Raw genomic sequence first — 17,808 nt, forward strand, 5'->3', positions numbered from 1 at the left:
CCCCTCCCCCAGCCGCCGCCGCCGCCGCGCCTGACGCGGTGAACTATCGCGATGTCGCCCGCTGCCGCCGCCCCCGCGCCATGCGATGATCGCATCCGCACCTTCGAGGACTTCGCGCGGGTGCACCAGTTCCTGCTGATTGCGGCCGGCGTGCCGCCGTCGCTGCATCGGCGGCTGTACCACAAGCTCGCCGCCGAGGTGTTCGACGGCGGGGAGAGATTCTACGTAGAGCCCTGCGAGGAAGGGAGGCAGCGCCGCCTCGTGCTCGCCTCGGACACGGCTCTAAGGGGGGAGTCGGACGTCTTCCTCGTCGACCATGCGTGGTCCTTCCGCCTCTCCGATGCGCTCAAGCAGGTTCGCCTTGTCTGATGCCTGCTAGTATGACTTGCTCGTGTTAGTTTATTTCGAAGCAACTAGATTGGGAGCTGTGTAACTGGTGATGCTATTCAGTAGTAGTATAACCATTTGCTTGGTTTGAACTTTCTGGTTTAATCTATATGTGCTCTTGATAACAAGGGGTTTCAGGTCCTGCTATTATCCAGTTTTTCTACATTGTCTAGGGAGTGACCTTTGCTGATTTTGTTGATCGTTGACGCTGTTATACTGTAAATTAGTGATTCAAGTTAGCGAAGTGAGTGGTGGTTAGAATTCCATCCAGATTAAAATGCTCTAATTTTTGGCTGTTGATCTCCTCTTCTCACGAGCATCTTTTGTCATTTTAGGGTTGTTAATGACTTAAGAAGTATGTACTGTTTTCTTCCACATCAATTACTAGCAATACGTGCTGACCTGACAAACAGCGGGGTGGAGCACCAGCACCTTAAGCTGCACCAGCATCTTAGTAAGATAGACACCGATTAAGAAACCGAGGAGTCTAGATTATGGAGACTCTCTAAGTTTTTCTCTGATTTCCTGTGTCTGTACTACTTCACTTTAGACCCGGCATAGGAATAAGTGTATCCATGAGTGATCTCATTTTTGTGTGTTGGTGATTTTGTAGCTACGTGAAGTACCAGGATTGGCCGAGAGAATGGCAGCTCTAATGTGCGTGGATCTGGATAGGAAAACTGAGGTCGAAGAGTCAGATGAGCAAGGCAGTGAAAATGGTGGGGGTTTGGAGCATGTCTTGCAGGTGCTGGAGAACGAAAAAGCTAGAATCCAGGAGAGGGGAAGTTATTTTGCAGCATGGCTGGAGCTTGAGGAGCTTGGAATTGATGATGATATGTTAGTGGCACTGGATTTATCTGCAAATTTTCCGGTCTGACTCTTCGCCATATATGTTTTTAGTTGCTATTGCCTGTAAGGTACAGTATAGTATATATGGTCGATCTCATATAAGTATAATAGTAGTAATATATTGCAGTGTGTATGTTTATATTTGACGATTCCCTGGTTTTATTTGTGATGAAAAGAATATCAAATTTTCTCTTCTAAATGCCAAAGCTCATTTCAGAAGAGCTTTTCTCTGTTCTTCTATGTTATTTGTCGGGAGAACTGTTTCTGAATGATCTATGGTTTGTATTTGATGTTTTCCTGAAACTGATCTTTCCTTTCTTTCTCACTAGAATCTGGTAGCCCTCAATCTATGGGGAAACAAGCTGCAGGATCCAGAAAAAGTAATGCGAGAAATCGGGAAGTGTGGAAGGTTAAAGGCACTTTGGCTGAATGAGAACCCTATCCTTAACCAATGGTCAGAATTGTGCTTTACATATTTTCTTATCTTATCTATTTTGTAAACTATCTTATGCATATTTTCCATGTTCTTAATTGGTTATAGGTCTAACCATGAAAAAAAATAGTGATCCTGATGTATGGAGTTAAGAAAGTAACTACATATTTGCCTTCAAACGGTATAATGCTTGCCACTGAGTGTCGGACTGTAGAGCTACTGCAAATGATAACCTACAAATTTTACTTTCGTAGTTCATCAAATGATCGGTCTGGCACGATGAACTTAAATACGGATGGAACATACTAAAAAAGTGGCTTCTCGAAAGGAAGAAGTAAACCTGCCCGGCGCCGGCCAGTTTCTGACTCATTCATTGTGTTCTTACAGCCAAACCCTGTGTTTGGAATGTATGCATGGATGGGTTAGTAAAATTTGGCTTATGATAATTTGGGGTGCAGAATTATGTTTATCTGAAAAACGTAGAGCATTGTTCATAGTATTGGTCATGCTGCATGTATGTGGTAAAAACAACACGATACAGATGTGCAATTTCTGGGCGTTAACAAATAGAAAGTGAGCAACACTCAGCTTTAACAAATAGCAAGTGAACAACACTCTGACTAGTTGAAATATTTCAGAACTTATATTTGATGTCTATTTCAGGTAATATTGTTGTAAAGTCCTGTTATGTCATTGTAGTATCTTTTTGATGTTGACAGCACTGAGAAAGATGTTCTTGATGGTCTTCCTGAATTGGAAATCTACAATTCACATTTTACAAGGAAAGCTAGAGAGTGGGCTTTAGGTTTCTGCGGAGATATGGTTGGAGCAGAAAATCCCTGTTTGTCTGTGGGAAACATATCATTGGATAATATTGTGACCCTTGACCTTTCTGATAGGTCCATCCACAAACTACCTGAGGTAAGATACCTAATGCCTACAATTGGTTATCTATAATTTTAAAACACGACGTCACAAAAAGGCTACCTGTATCATTTTGCCCAAGTTTAAGCTATCGTTTTGTCAGAACTGTACACTCAGAAAAGGTACTGACAATTTTCCTCACTACATTTTTAATTTTGAAGGTGTTCTCTAGTAAACTGTCATCTCTTTCAAAGTTGAACATCCGTGGCAATCCTTTGGACCAAATGTCTGGTGATGATCTCTTGAAGTTATTTAGTGGGTTTACACAGTTACAGGAGCTGGAGGTATCATTGTCGAAACTTCATAATTCTCAGAAATTTGTTCTTATCTTTAGTTCCCGTCTTCTTTCTAGACTAGGATGAGTGTTATCAACTTCTAAATGGAAAGTGATTATCTTTTGACAGGTAGACATTCCTGGCCCTCTTGGAGACAGTGCGATTTCCATTCTTGAGTCTCTTCCCAATATAAATTTGCTGAATGGTGTCAATGCGTCAACTATAGTCGAGAACGCTAAGCATGTAGTGGACTCTGCACTTAGACCACGTGTTCCAGAATGGTCACCTGAAGAATCCCTGGCTGAAAGAGTTATTGGTGCAATGTGGCTGTATCTTATGACATACCGGCTTGCCGATGAAGAAAAGTTTGATGAAACACCCATTTGGTATGCCATTGCTGCAATCTTTTTTCATCCCTTTCTGGACGAGTGGTTGGTGTAAATTTAGTTACTGTGTAGTTAAATCCTGCAAGCATTCGCTCAGAAAGAATCATGTTAACATTATGACCTTGTCTAACACCTACTGCTGGAGTAGGGTTTTATGTAATACTAAATCCATCCAGTTAGATCATCCAGGAAATATGTTTGCTTTCACTTTTGGACAATGAGAAACATTCTGCTAGGACATGAAACACACTTGCTTGTTTTACTGTGTTATATGTTTCGTGATTGGTTATTTGTGCAGGTATGTCATGGATGAGTTGGGCTCAGCGATGCGCCATAGTGATGATGCAAACTTTAGGATATCTCCTTTTTTGTTCATGCCAGAAGGAAAATTAGCTTCTGCTATAAGGTATTGACATTTGAATTGTAGGAACATTCTATCATTATTTAGTTTGTTAATATCCAATATTTTCAGTTACACAATTCTGTGGCCTATTTGTGATGTTCATACTGGAGAAGAATGTACCCGAGATTTCTTGTTTGGTATTGGCGAAGACAAACAACGCTCAGCTAGGCTTACAGCTTGGTTCCACACACCAGAGAAGTATTTTATTCAGGTGCTTTTTTCCATGCCAATACCGACTGGTTTGAGCTGTACACAGACCCCAATGAATTAGTCTTATGTTCCCTCTTGCTTTCTGGCTACTTCATAGGAATTCAGGAAGTACCAGGAGCAGCTTCAGTCAACTACTATTTGTCCTACAAAAGAGGCGCCCTCAACCAAAAGTGCACTTCCAAGTGATGGCCGTCCACTTCGAGTATTCACTGATATACCCCAAGTAGAGGAGTTCTTAACACGTCCAGAGTTTGTTCTCAGTAAGCAAAGCTATGTCCTGCTTTATTATTTGTCTGTAACTGTTTTTTCAGGATCGACTGATTTTTAGATGGGGATGCACCCTGGCTATTGTTCCTGCAAAGTTTTGCCCTGTGGTTCCCGCAGTCCATTTCCTTTCCTTCCTTTCATCACTTGTCCTCCTTTTGTTGGGATATTGTTCATGTGGAAAGCAAAGACAGAACATGAAAACCTGGTCGTGATACCTTTTTGTTTTACAGAAGGATAAATAAATATTATATCCTTTTGCTGATTTAGTGTACACCTCATGATAGCACTCTGCTATCATATACTCCCTCCGTTCCTAAATATAGGTCTTTATAGAGATTCCAATATGAACTACATACGGATGTATATAGACTATTTTAGAGCGTAGGTTCACTCATTTTCCTCCGTATGTAGTTCATATTGAAATCTCTAGAAGGACTTATATTTAGGAACAGAGGGAGTAGTTAATAGTTTACTATTTAAGTTGTAAATAATGGTTATGGCTTGGTGAATAATACTCCCTCCGTTCCGAATTACTTGTCGCGGGTATGGATGTATCTAGATGTATTTTAGTTTTAGATACATCCATTTCTGCGACAAGTAATTTGGAACGGAGGGAGTATCTTGTAATATTTGTCAGTGAACTGAACAAAACTGAAGTTGTGCTAATTTTTGGCATACTCTTCTAATGAGACATTATTTGTATGCCACCTAGTTTTATTGGCCCATTTAATATGCTTGTAGAGTCATGGCGATTCATAGTGTATTCCATTATTTCTGCAACATATGCTTCAAAGGAAATTAGCTCCTCGTTCACATCTAACTTGTTTTCCTGCAGCAACTGATCCGAAGGATGCAGACATCATCTGGGCAGGCATGCAAATTGATTCTGAATTAAAGAGTTCACTAGGTCTCACAGACCAACAATACATGAATCAGTTTCCTTTTGAGGCTTGTCTGGTCATGAAGCACCACCTAGCGGATACTATCCACAGGGTGAGCTACTGAGCTGTTTGGTGTATGCCTTCTTTAAGAAACATCCGGCATAGCTTTACTGCTTTGAATTCAGTACCTTTGATGTTAGCGGCATCTGAAAACTAAGATGAACTCCTACAGGCATGGGGCTCACCTGAGTGGCTTCAACCTACATATAACCTAGAGACCCATTTGTCTCAACTAATTGGTGATTACTCTGTGAGGAAACGGGATGGTAAGGACAACTTATGGATCATGAAGCCTTGGAATATGGCAAGAACAATTGATACCACTGTCAGTGGTGATCTATCTGCTATCATCAGACTTATGGAGACGGGTCCCAAGATATGCCAAAAGTATATTGAGTGTCCTGCACTTTTCCAAGGAAGAAAGTTTGATCTTCGGTACATTGTTTTAGTCCGCAGTATATGCCCTTTGGATATACTTCTTTGTGATGTTTTTTGGGTATGCCTGAAAGTTTAATGATACTTAGTGAATATCGGTGCCCATTACTTGATGATTATATCCAGTGACTCTTGTGCATCTATCTTTTCCTTGTTGTAGGTCAGGTTAGCAAACAATCAGTACACTTTGGAGAAAACTAGCCTTTTTGAGTACGAGACCCATTTCACTGTGATGGTAAGATCAAATTTCACCAATGTTATACGTGTCACTTTATAATATCACATCATGAATGTCAGCTGTGCAGAAGGTTGTTGATGTTGTATTGTATCTCCTGTTATAATAATACTGATTATATCTTATAGACCCTAGCTGTATGCTCATATATTGACCAGCCGTAAACTTTTCTTGGTAATAAATTTTTAGGAGTGTAATCTAGCTCCCTAATTTCTCTTCCCGTCCAGAACTACAATGGAAGGATGAACCATATGAATACTCCAGAGTTCGTCAAGGCGTTTGAGAAGGAGCACCAAGGTTTACAACAGCTTGCATTCCCCCTCTTTTGTATAGAGGTGTCTTAGGTTTCTAATCTATTGTTAAAATTTCAGTTAAATGGCTGGAGATTCATGAAAGCATACGTATTATGATAAGGCGTGTCTTTGAGTCAGCCTCAGCTGTCCATCCTGAGATGCAGAACTCATTCTGCCGGGCCATCTATGGTGTTGATGTTATGCTTGATGATAAATTCAAGCCAAAGATTTTGGAGGTATGCCTCAACTACTTTGTATAACTGCAGCCCATGCACATTGGTAATAAAACCTGTTTAAGCCTGTGCATATCAGTTAGGGTGATACGGTGCATGGTTATAGCTTAGTGCTTGTTCCATTCAAGCTAGAAAAGCACTTATATGCATATCACCATGCCAATCCAGATATTCTTGATGTAGCATTTCCTTGGTCCATTTGGCACGATAGTAGTATTATGGAAACTAATTAAGTGTACGAGTGAAGTGCTGTCATCCATGTACAGGAACTTCCGCACGGCAGTTTCTTGCAGACGGGATGTCCACCGTCATGTTATAAGAATATATTTGAACCAGGTTGCCTAGTACTGTTTTCACATGTTCCATCGAAATAACTACTTCATGTTATGAGAACATTTTGAACCGTGTTGCCTAGTAATGTTTCCACATGTTCCATCGAAATAACTACATCAGGTTGTGGGAGTATATTTGAACTGGGATGCCTGGTACTATTTTCACATGTTCCAGCGACTCACCACTTCAGCATGAACTGCAGGTGACATATTGCCCGGACTGCACGAGGGCGTGCCAATATGACACACAAGCTCTCGTTGGAAGCCAAGGCCCCATCAGAGGCAGTGATTTTTTCAACACGGTGTTTGGCTGCCTCTTTCTCGATGATTTGACGAATGTGTCACCACTGTAATCATCTTGTCAAGAGCTGTTTCTCCCTCGAATACCAAGAGCTGTTGTAACACCAATGTCCTTGCATCATGATATGATCAAGGGTTCTTGTACGCTTATGCATCAACGAACTGCATTTGTGTCAGGATATGATCATGTATTCATGTGAATGAAGCTTAAGATGGATTTGCTTGTGTTACTTGATAAATATTGCTGCTTCTGATACTAATGTTGCATGCATATGAGATTGAACTATATCAAGTAGCAAATTATTACAATGCCATGCCATTGCAAGAGTATTGCAATAGTTTACCAGAGTAATAGGAAGTCTCAAGGATGTGTTAGAATATGTTTGTGTTTCGACGAGTTTTATGTTCTGTGGGTTTCAAAAAGATTCCAAGAAGAGATTGAATGTTACCAAAGGGTTAACTGGTGACTTGAAAAGAAAACCCTCCATCATCAAAAGTGTGCATGTCTCATTCTCCAAGGCAAGGCAAGGTAACGTAGCCAATGCAGCTACTCACCCTCACAGTAACTTTGAAGCATCTCATCTGCCAGCTCCACAAAGCCCAAGAATACATGCTCGAGTGACACACTGATTGCACATTATATGTGCACATGAGCCATGGCTGCTGATCACTGATCCTACGTACTGCAAGACTAGCGAATTCTAACCATGATCACCGCTGGAGCCATCCTTTCTCTCGTGATGATCATCTTCTTCTCCACCGTCTGCAACTCCGACCCGGACCTCCTCTTCGACTACTGCGTCGCCGACACGACGTCTGCCGCCGCGTCGTTCCACTTCAACGGCCTGCCGTGCATCGACCCGGCGACGGCGTGCGCCGACCACTTCGCGACCTCGGCGCTCTCCGAGCCCACGGACCCGTCCGCCACGCTCTTCGGCTTCAACGCGACGATGACCAGCCCGGCCGCGTCCCTCCCGGGCGCGAACGCGCAGGGGCTCGCCATGGCGCGCGTCGACCTCGCGCCCGGCGGCATGGCGCCGCTGCACTCCCACCCGCGCGCGTCGGAGGTGGCGCTCGTGATCTCCGGCGGCGTGCTGGTGGGGTTCGCCGACACGTCGTACCGGCTGTACACGCAGCGGCTGCGCGCCGGCGAGGCCTTCGTGTTCCCGAGGGGCATGGTGCACTTCATGCGCAACGAGGACGCCTCGTCCCCCGCCGTCGTGCTGTCCGGGCTCAACAGCCAGAACCCCGGCGCGCAGCTCGTGCCCTTCTCGGCGTTCCTGACGGAGCCGCGGCTGCCCGACGAGGTCGTCAAGAAGACGTTCAGGATCACCGGGCAGGACGTGCAGAGGATCCAAAGGAGCCTCGGTGGGTCGTAGAGGAAAAAATCGCCTATGCCTGCATCTAGTATACTACTCGGCTACTCCTTACATAATTACTCATGTGCTACGACAGGAGTCCAAATATTGTACGCGATCGTCATGACTTATCTGTCATTTTTTTACTAATGTGATTATTATACATACTATCAAAAGGGATCGTGCGTTCCAACGGAAGATTTTTTTTCATATTCTCCAAGGTTATGACCACATTTTGCTACACCACCGAGATACACTATTACTCAATTTCGTGAAATAAACACTTTTTGAAACTCATGCACATATTTGAAATCGTGACCATTTTTCATATTTTTGATCACTTTTACAAATTTTCAAGCATTTTCTAAAATCAAGAACATGTTTTCAATTCATGAAAATTTTATACTACTCCCTCCGTCCGGAATTACTTGTCATCAAAATGGATGTATCTAGAACTATAATACATCTAGATACATTCATTTCAATGACAAGTATTTCCGGACGGAGGGAGTATTAGCAAACATTTTCTAAACAATTTTATTCAATCGGCGAGTATTTATAGAATTGGCGGACTTTTTTGGAAATTGGCGGGACAATTTTTTAAATTCACAAACATTTTTTTAATTTAACAAACATATTTTAATTTAACAAACATATTTTAATTTAACAAACTTTTTTTTCAAACGCATGATCATTTTTTGAGTTAACAAACATTCCATGAATGAATAAACTATTTAGTAAGTCCCGAGCAGTTTTTGAATTTTTAGGATATTTTTCCACTAACGAACATTTTTTGAATTGGCGAAATTTTGTTTAATTTCATTAACATTAACATATTTTAATACATGAACTTTATAAAAAATCATGAACATTTTTTGATTTCCCGAACATCTGTTTTATAAAATTCAAACTTTTTTTAATATATTCTTTTACAAAATCACGAACACTTTTAGAATCCACAAACATTTTATGATTTACTAAAAAATTTATTTAAAATTCATTTTTCAATTTTCCGAACATTTTTGAAGTCGCAAATTATTTAAAGTAGAAAAAATGAAAACATGAAAGAAAAATAAAAAATAAAAAAACAAATTAAAAAAATAGGCCGCCTGGACATGGACCGACGCAAACGGGCGCGCTGCATCTTCTTCTAGCATGCAAAGCACAATAATATAGGAGGCCACTATTGCATGGGCTGGCCTAGGCGAGGAATTCCCCCTGTGTGAAACACTTTTTTTTATTACGATGGCATTGATGGATAATATTTTGTAACTTTGGGGGCGTGACGTATCGCAATGACCCCTTTATTATTAGGTAGGTATAGATATAGATTATAAGTAGGACAGGCTAGCGATCAATTGACTAAAAAGAAATTTAGGGTCAGTCGATTTGTTCTCATCCGTCTGATGCAAAATTTATTTAACGGCGAGTTGACCTTCTTCAATCTCCAACACTCCCGGTTCAACCTTCTTCCCTGGAACTGCCAGCGGCCACTTGCTGAACCACATGCCTCCGCTGCTTGCGACCCCGCCCTCCCTTTGACCTCCTCCCACCGCCGTGCTTGCTGCCGCCCTCTCTGACACCCGTCGGCCTCAAGTTCCGCCGCCAACAGCCCCCGCACCCCTAAGATAGACACCGAGGCGCTGCTTCCCGGCGAACCCGCACCCCTAAGATAGACACCGGTGCGCTACTTCCTCGGTGAACCTGCACCTCCGTACCCCTAAGATAGACACCGAGGTGTTGCTTCTTCGGCGAACCAGTGGCCTCAGTGCTCCACGCGCCTCCTCGGACACTCTTCCTTTCTCTGGATATCGACTGACCCAAAATTGAAATCCAGATGACTGACATCCAACTAAAGTGATCAAAAATAGATGTATCATTAAGGTGTGGAACAATTTAGAAGGAATACTTGAGAAAAACATGCGACTTTTTAGGTTTCCATATATTTATATATTTTCTTCGGTTGGGTTTATGAGTCGTGCGAGTTTTTAGGTCTTCAATTTGACTAATAAAACATGTACAATAGGCCACAAAAATTATATAGTTAGAAACTACATTTGACAATGTGAAATATAATGCATGTTTTGTTAACATTTTTTTGAGGGGTTGTTTTTCTAGTTTTTTTCATCTGAGAAACAAGGTATGGGCCCCTGGTTGGGTCGAGCACTTAGCGGCTGCACTCTTTGCCATGATAGGGCGGCCCCGGGAGGAGCCAAAAGTAGGACGGATTGGGCCTAGAGGAGGAACTAACTTACTAGGGCCGACGGCCACCATAGCGCTGCTACATGAACCTTCACTGAACCCTTTTTTCTCTTTCCATCTACCATTTTTCTTCCGGTTCTCTTTGGTTTTTATTTTATTTCTTTTTTCCATTTTTGAAATTTGCGAACATTGTTTTGAGTTCGCAAACATTTTTTGAATCCACGAATAATTTTTTGATTTTTCGAACACTTTTAAAATTTATGATTTTTCTACAATTCACAAAAAAATTCGAATTCATGATTTTTTGAGTTTGCAAACATTTTAAAAATACATGAACATATTTTGGATATACATTTTTGGTTAGGGACATTTTTAAATCAAGCATTTTTTGAATTCACAATCATTTTATCAAATTACTGAATATTTTTGTATTTGTGATTTTTTAAAATTTATGATTTTTAATTCACTATTTTTTAAATATATTTTAAATCTGCGAACATTTTTAGTTCCTGGACTAATTTAAAATTTTAAAAAGTAGTTTAACAGAAAACTAAATGAAAATAAACCAGATAAAAAATCATTTAAAAGAAATGAACCAGAAAACGGACAAAAAACATTAGCTAAAGTATATATGGGCGACCCAGAGGGGGCGCTCCGCTAGCTATGGGGTGCGCATTTTCGTGTCACTCAACACCCTACGCGCTGTGTATAGGAGGTCTGAGAGCCGACGTGTCCCTGTAGGTTAGACCACCTAGCAAGGCCAAAATGGGCCACGACTATGCAGTCAGAGGAGGAGGCTTGCCTGCTCCCCGCATATACTCCCATCCGTGCTCCCATTTGGTTCAACAGACGTGATTGTTTTATGTGAAGGCCCACGTCTGCACCTTCCCTTTCCTTCCCTTACGTCTCTTTTGTTTCGACAAAAATATTATGACCAAAATCGAGGAAATGCCGTGAGTCGCCCAGCAATGAGAACAGATGGGAGCACGGATGGGAGTATATGCGGGGAACAGGCAAAGCCTCGTCCATCTTAGACGCCACTTGTTGTTTTCTGGAGGTGTTGTTGCCTTTTCACCCGATCTCTCTATTCCAACATAAAAACGCTACAAACTCCGAATATTTAGCAACAACAATCCAAATAAGGTCCAAAAAATACCCAAAAAACTTGAAAAATCAAGAAATAGGGAAGGAGGGGGGTGGGGGTGGGGGGGGTAGAAATACGAAGGAAAAATGATGGGAAGTTGAGAAAAGTAGGGGCGCTCTTTTACACCCAACTTCTCCTTCACCAGCAAGTTCCTTTTAGCCCCATCTCTTTGTAACATCACCAGCAGTCTGGATGAAGATCGGAAATATAGGGAAACTCAATCCAAAAACTAGGCAAGGTATCTAAGTGCTTCGTGGCTCATCCCTCTCCATTTTTGTCTAGGTTTTCCCTGGATGTTCCACCACCTCAACAAGCAAAATTTCTCTTAATCGGTGACACCCTTCGTTAACTTTCTGAGGTGTAGAATCTCTCCACAGAGGCAAAGAACCCGCAAGACTAGTTATTTAGAAGACCAAGAAGTTTGAAGTATGGGCTGGAGAGGTGGTTCGTGAACATTTGTGTGTTAAAACATATTTTTATATATAACTTGGCATTTTTGAAGCTTTTCTGTTTTTTAACTCATTCGAATATCCTGGTATTTTTACTTTCTCACAAGGCGGTTTTATTATAAGAGGACGGCATTTTTTATTATAAGAGGGATATCATTTTTATTAGAAGAATATGTCAGTTTTTATTATAAGAGGATATCATTTTTTTATTATAAGAGGATGGCATTTTTATTATTAGAGGATGACCGTTTTATTTTATAAGAGCATGTCATTTTTATAATAGAATGTCATTTTTTATTGTTGTGAGGATGTCATGTTATTACTACTTAAGAGGATGAAAATTTTATTATAAGAGGGTGATATTTTTTGTTTATAATATAAGAGGATGGCATTTTTTTGTATACGAGGATGGTACTTTTATTGTTAGAGGATGGCCATTTTATTTATAAGAGCATGCCATTTGTTTATTTTATAATAGGATAAGCATTTTTATTACTGCGAGGAAGGCATTTTTATTATTTTAAGGAGGATGACATTTTTAATATTGAGAGGTGGCATTTTTTACTAAAACTTTTTTTTGCACACAAGTTTTTTGGGTGTTGATTAGGAACATGGTAACTTTTGTGGCATTTAAAAAAATCATTGTCTGGTTTATTTTTTCATTTTTACAGCATGGGAATTTTGTGTTGGGTCCATGAAAAAAAAGAACAAAATGGTTTCCCATATTGGCATGGCAGTTTTACAAGTAGCATGACATTTCTCACTTTTCATACAATTGCACTCATAATTTCATTTCCCCCTGTTTTTTAATAAGAAAATGTGTATTTTTTTCATGGCATTAAAAAACCCCCCAGCAAAACTGGGCCTCTAGCCCAATGGGCCTCCTCCCGGCGATCGATCAAATGTTCGATGGGAGCAGCTCCCTATGGAAGGATCCCCTGAAATCACTAATTGAGGAGTACTCATTGCAAAGATCACTCTCACCTTCCCAGGTTGCGATAAGTGGCGCGCTGCATGTGCGCCACTTGTCGCAACTTGGGAGTTTTTCCCTTTTTATAGATCCGTATATTCAAAACGTTTTATCTCTTAAACCGTGCGTCCAAATCTCAAACCGTTTTCACCGTTGGATTCCTCGCGTTGAGATCTTCAGAACTAGATTCCATGTCGATAGGTTTTAACGAACTTTTTTTCATGAAAAAATAGGACGAAAAAACCAGATGAGAAAACCAAACCGGGAGCATGGGTTTTAAGCACAACCGTGCCTCTCGCGGAAGCAAAATCGTGCCTCTCGCGGAAGGAAAAAAAGAGAAAACAATTTTTTTCCGTTTTCACGGGAGGCACGACCATGCTTCTGGCGAAAGCACAACCATTGCCTCTCGCGGAAGCAAAACCGTGCCTCTCGTGAAAAAAAAGAAAACACATTTTTTTTCCGTTTCCGAGAGGCACGGCCGTGCCTCTCACGAAAACACAACCGTGCCTCCGCGGAAGCAAAACCGTGACTCTCGCAAAAAAAAAGAAAAGAAAACACATTTTTTTTCTTCGTCTCTGAGTGAAAGCACAACCGTACCTCTCGCGGAAGCAAAACCGTGCCTCTCGTGGAAATAAAATAAAATAGAAAACACGTTTTTCTGTTTCCGAGAGGCACGACTGTGACTCCGACGAAAGCAAAACCGTGCCTCTCGCGGAAACAAAACCATGACTCTCGCGAAAGGGAAAAGCACGTTTTCCGTGCAATTTTTTTATCCAAAAGCTAAGGAATACCGGTGGAAAACCGAAACGTCGGAAACCCCTAGAAAAAACCCGTTTAAAAAGCCAAAAACTCGTGCAGAAAAATAAAAAGAATTCGGAGGGAGCGCCCAGAGCGCGACACGTGGTGAATGGCTGAGAGCGCGCCAAGTGGCACTGATCGTTGTGAGGCTCCCGAAGAAGCGCTCGTTAACTAGTTGCTCCCAGGATCCCCAGTTATTGGTGTCTTTTTTGTAACACACATGTTAAGATTCCCTTTGTGTATACCCCCTCTGTAAATAAATATAAGAGCATTTAGATCACTATCTAAACCCTTTTGTCTTTCACGGAGGGAGTAGATGGTAAGATTTGTTTTAATAGACGGAATTTTTTTAACATGTGTTAAGATTTCTTAAAAAAAGGAATGTGTTTTTTTGTGAATAGTTTTTTTTTGAAAAGGAGGGTCACTTTTGGCCTCTGCATGAGACTGATGCATGCAATCATATTATTAAACAAAAGTCTCAAAAGGTCTGTGGTTTAGTACAAGCTCTCATGGAGCTAAAATGAAATGAAATGAAGATAAAAGTTGCCACAATCGGCAAAAGTAGGACGAGATGAGTAAACACCTAGCCCCCATCTTTGCTTTGCCAACTTATTCTTAGTCAGAATCACCCCCTTGTGAACTAACCACATGAAGATTTTGATTTTTAGAGCTACTTTAATCTTCCAAATATGCAATGACTTCGGTATTGGAGCAGAATCAATTAGGTCTAAATACATAGATTTCACTGAGAAAACCCCATTTACAGATAGTTTCCAGTGAATCGAATCTGGCTCATCAGAGAGGCGCATGTCCATCAACCTCCGCACGAGATGTAGCGATGCTTCCCATCGGTCTCCTAATAAGGACCTCCTGAACTGGATGTTAGTGGGAGAGACCTGATGCGGAGCATCAAGATCGTAATACTGTAACAATATAAGCATCTTTATGATGTACAATATTATAAAGAGATGGATATTGTGTGGCTAAAGCCGTCTCCCTATCCATGTATCCTCTAGTGTAATTACCTTTCCCAATGATGAACTTCTTCTTGTGGAAGAAGGCTGCTTTCGTCCTCATTAGTGCCCTCCAGAAAGGCGAGTCATTGGGTCTTACAGTAACCTAGGCCAAGGTCTTAGATTGCAGGTACTTATTATGCAAAATATGTACCCACGTACCTTCGGTCTCAACCGAAAGTTTGTACAACCATATACTCACTAGACATCTATTCTTTGCTTTTAAATTCTCAATCCCGAGCCCACCCTGGTTCTTTGGTATACAAATAATATCCCACTTGGCAAGCCTGTATTTTGTCTTTATCTAATCACATTGCCATAAAAATCATGATCAATAGAAGTCTAACATTTTTCATCCCCTACGGATATTTCAAGGTAAGACAATAGGAACATCGGCATACTGGTGAGCACTGAGTTGATCAGTACCAATGGACCGCCATAAGAACTAAGCTTACCCTTTCAGCATCTTAGTTTTTTTCTTCAAATCGATCTTCAATACACTTCCACTCCTTGTTGGATAGCTTGCGATGATGAATTGGTATGCCCAAATAACTAAATGGTAGGGACCCAGTTCACATCCGAACAACTATCTATAAGCCTCTTATTCATCTTTGGCTCTCCCAAAGCAGAACAATTTACTTTGTTGAAGTTGATTTTCAACCCGACAATTGCTCAAACAAGCATAGCACAAGCTTCATATTTCTAGCCTTTGTCAAATCTTGTTCCATGAAAACAATAGTGTCGTCAGGTATTGTAGTATGGACAAGGACAGGGTACGACATGTGTAATCATTCACTTTAATCCCTACACTGCCTTTTTGCACAAATGACTCGAACTGTTTCCTCCAGGAATTGCCGAACCCCTTCATACGTAAGGCCTGCTGGAGGAAGGGTCATTTAACCTTAGCATATGCCATCTTGAAGTCTACTTTGAAAACAACCCCATCCAGTTTTTTTGAGTGGATTTCATGTAGGACGACAACACCCTCTAGTATGTGTCTGCCCGACATGAAAGCCGTCTGAGTTGGTTGCACAACACCATGTGGAGTCCGCGTCGGTCGGTTCGTACCAACTTCAGTAAAAGTTTTGAAAATCACATTTTGGGAATAGATGGTAAGATTTTTTGTGTATAGTTTGCCATTTTTTTTTTGCAACTGTGACCATCCGATCTTGTGTACATAAAGAAAAACCTCAAAAAGAAAAAAAAGGAACGTGTTTAAGATTTCCTTTGGCTTAATGCATCCTTTCACCCTTCAAAAGTAGAAGACTAAAATGTGTATATATAGAAAAAGTGTGGTATTTAATTTGACAGTAGGCAGCTATAGTACAGTATGCTCAGTGGAGTCGGATCTCCGTTTCCTAGCCAAAATTTCACCTAGAAACTAGCTAGAGAGGGGTAGGGGAAACATGAAAGAAAGAGAACTACCACTACTCAAAATCAGATAATAACTATAACAAGCTCAACTAAAAAGCAAACTAGCTAGCTAACTATATGTACACATACTTAGGGACTGCTGGACTGGATGCAAAGCTTGTAGGGTCACCGGTAGTTAGTTCAACTTTGAGCTAAGTACTGATATATGGTCACCAAAAAATTCACCCGTTCCGGACGGTGCCTTAGTTGTGCTTTTTCGGGTGAGGCTTGGGTGGTTCTCCACGGCGAGCAAGCACGGCCACCTTATCAGACTCAACACCAAGGCTCCCCCGGTTGCCAAAGCTTGGTTCAGCAGATCCCTTTTGTATCTCCTCCACTCCCACGTTTTCAACTTTCTTGGTCTTCCCTGCATCGAGCTTCATGGTACTCCCTTGCTGTAACCCTTTCTTTACAGACGAGGAATCACCGGTTGGCATGGACGGGTCCTTCACTGCGTGAAGCAACATATGAGCAGCTGGTGAGATCAACAACACTACTACTTGTGACTGAATAAATGTTACTACAAACTTGAGATGAACAGTGCAAATAAGAAGCGAAAAATTAGACTCACCGTGGCGAGCATGAGCGAGGGGATGATGGCCAAGGGCGAGCAGGGAGATGACCAGGGCAACTGTAAGAAGAACTCGGACAGTAGTCATGGTGAACTCCAATTAACTGCCGACGGCCGGTAAATCTTGGTGGGCTGGTGAAGGGGCGATGAGGAGAGGAGTGTGAAGAGAGGAGGAAGGCTGAGGCTTGTTGGGTTCTTATAGAAGAATGCTTGTTAGTTTAAACACTGGTAGTCAGATATAGATCGAAGACTAGCTGCTAGCTGGGTGGTCAAAGCTCAGATTTCTTACAGACTGTTATATACAAGTACAGAACATCTGCCGCGGTGTTGTTTAACAAACCCTACGAGTGTAAGCTTTCTCTCTTTTACTACTGCAGCTGCTCAGAGGGCCACGCAGCATGCACTTGCACTGATGCGTAAAAACGTGTGGCTTCTGACGGTGGGGGTGTGCCAAGCAGTGGCTCCCTCTTGGGATCCGAGCTCCCTGTTGGACTCCCGACACATCGGCGCCACAGGCGAGAAGGTACGACTGTGCGTGCCACGGCGCCAGTTTTCTAATCCCAGTTTCACATCGCTTTGATCCATCTACTGTCCCGGGCCAGGCATAAGACCAAGATCATATGTTCCTAGGCAACTCTGCAACCCTCGAGCTCGAGTGAGTTTTAAAAGTTAAGCATTCAGGAATCGAACCAACCTTCAAAGAAAGAGAGTTTAAAAAACTGTGCATTTCAGGAATCTAACAGAGGCCGGTTCCCAAATTCCAACGAAGAAAGGAGAAAGGGCAAATTTGTAGCCACTGCAGCTGCAAAGGTGGTGGTGGGTCATTTTTAGTAGTAGAGTGAATTCCATTTTTTACCCCTAGAGTTCACTTTTGTGATAGATATTACCCCATTTAGCAAAAAATTGCAATTTATACTTAATTTACGCAAGTTTGTTGAAGTATAAATGCATAAGCTACATTTCCTCACTAGTTTGAAATTTTGGGTG

General features: G+C 41.5%; 3 protein-coding genes across 3 annotated transcripts; 2 read left to right on the top strand and 1 right to left on the bottom strand.

Annotated features, from left to right (window-relative positions):
• The first annotated feature begins 6 nt into the window (after positions 1-6).
• Positions 7-7,251, top strand: LOC119291632 (tubulin--tyrosine ligase-like protein 12). The gene is made up of 15 exons (XM_037570425.1): positions 7-354; positions 1,001-1,258; positions 1,566-1,690; positions 2,389-2,590; positions 2,755-2,877; positions 2,998-3,254; positions 3,553-3,660; positions 3,727-3,868; positions 3,965-4,127; positions 4,970-5,127; positions 5,248-5,571; positions 5,671-5,745; positions 5,973-6,042; positions 6,117-6,274; positions 6,807-7,251. Exons 1-15 carry the CDS (start codon positions 52-54, stop codon positions 6,954-6,956), a joined length of 2,616 nt encoding a protein of 871 aa, XP_037426322.1. The 5' UTR covers positions 7-51; the 3' UTR covers positions 6,957-7,251.
• A 223-nt stretch (positions 7,252-7,474) lies between these two features.
• LOC119293950 (germin-like protein 3-1) lies at positions 7,475-8,436 on the top strand. The gene has a single exon (XM_037572262.1). The coding sequence runs from the start codon at positions 7,611-7,613 to the stop codon at positions 8,280-8,282; it is 672 nt and encodes a 223-aa protein (XP_037428159.1). The 5' UTR covers positions 7,475-7,610; the 3' UTR covers positions 8,283-8,436.
• A 7,697-nt stretch (positions 8,437-16,133) lies between these two features.
• Positions 16,134-16,971, bottom strand: LOC119293951. Its single transcript, XM_037572263.1, has 2 exons — positions 16,822-16,971; positions 16,134-16,701 (listed from the first exon to the last, which is right to left on the bottom strand). The coding sequence occupies exons 1-2, from the start codon at positions 16,907-16,909 to the stop codon at positions 16,454-16,456; spliced, it is 336 nt and encodes a 111-aa protein (XP_037428160.1). The 5' UTR covers positions 16,910-16,971; the 3' UTR covers positions 16,134-16,453.
• Positions 16,972-17,808: the final 837 nt, after the last annotated feature.

This window comes from Triticum dicoccoides, chromosome 4B (assembly GCF_002162155.2).
Source record: "Triticum dicoccoides isolate Atlit2015 ecotype Zavitan chromosome 4B, WEW_v2.0, whole genome shotgun sequence".
In the NCBI taxonomy this organism is placed as follows: Eukaryota; Viridiplantae; Streptophyta; class Magnoliopsida; order Poales; family Poaceae; genus Triticum; species Triticum dicoccoides.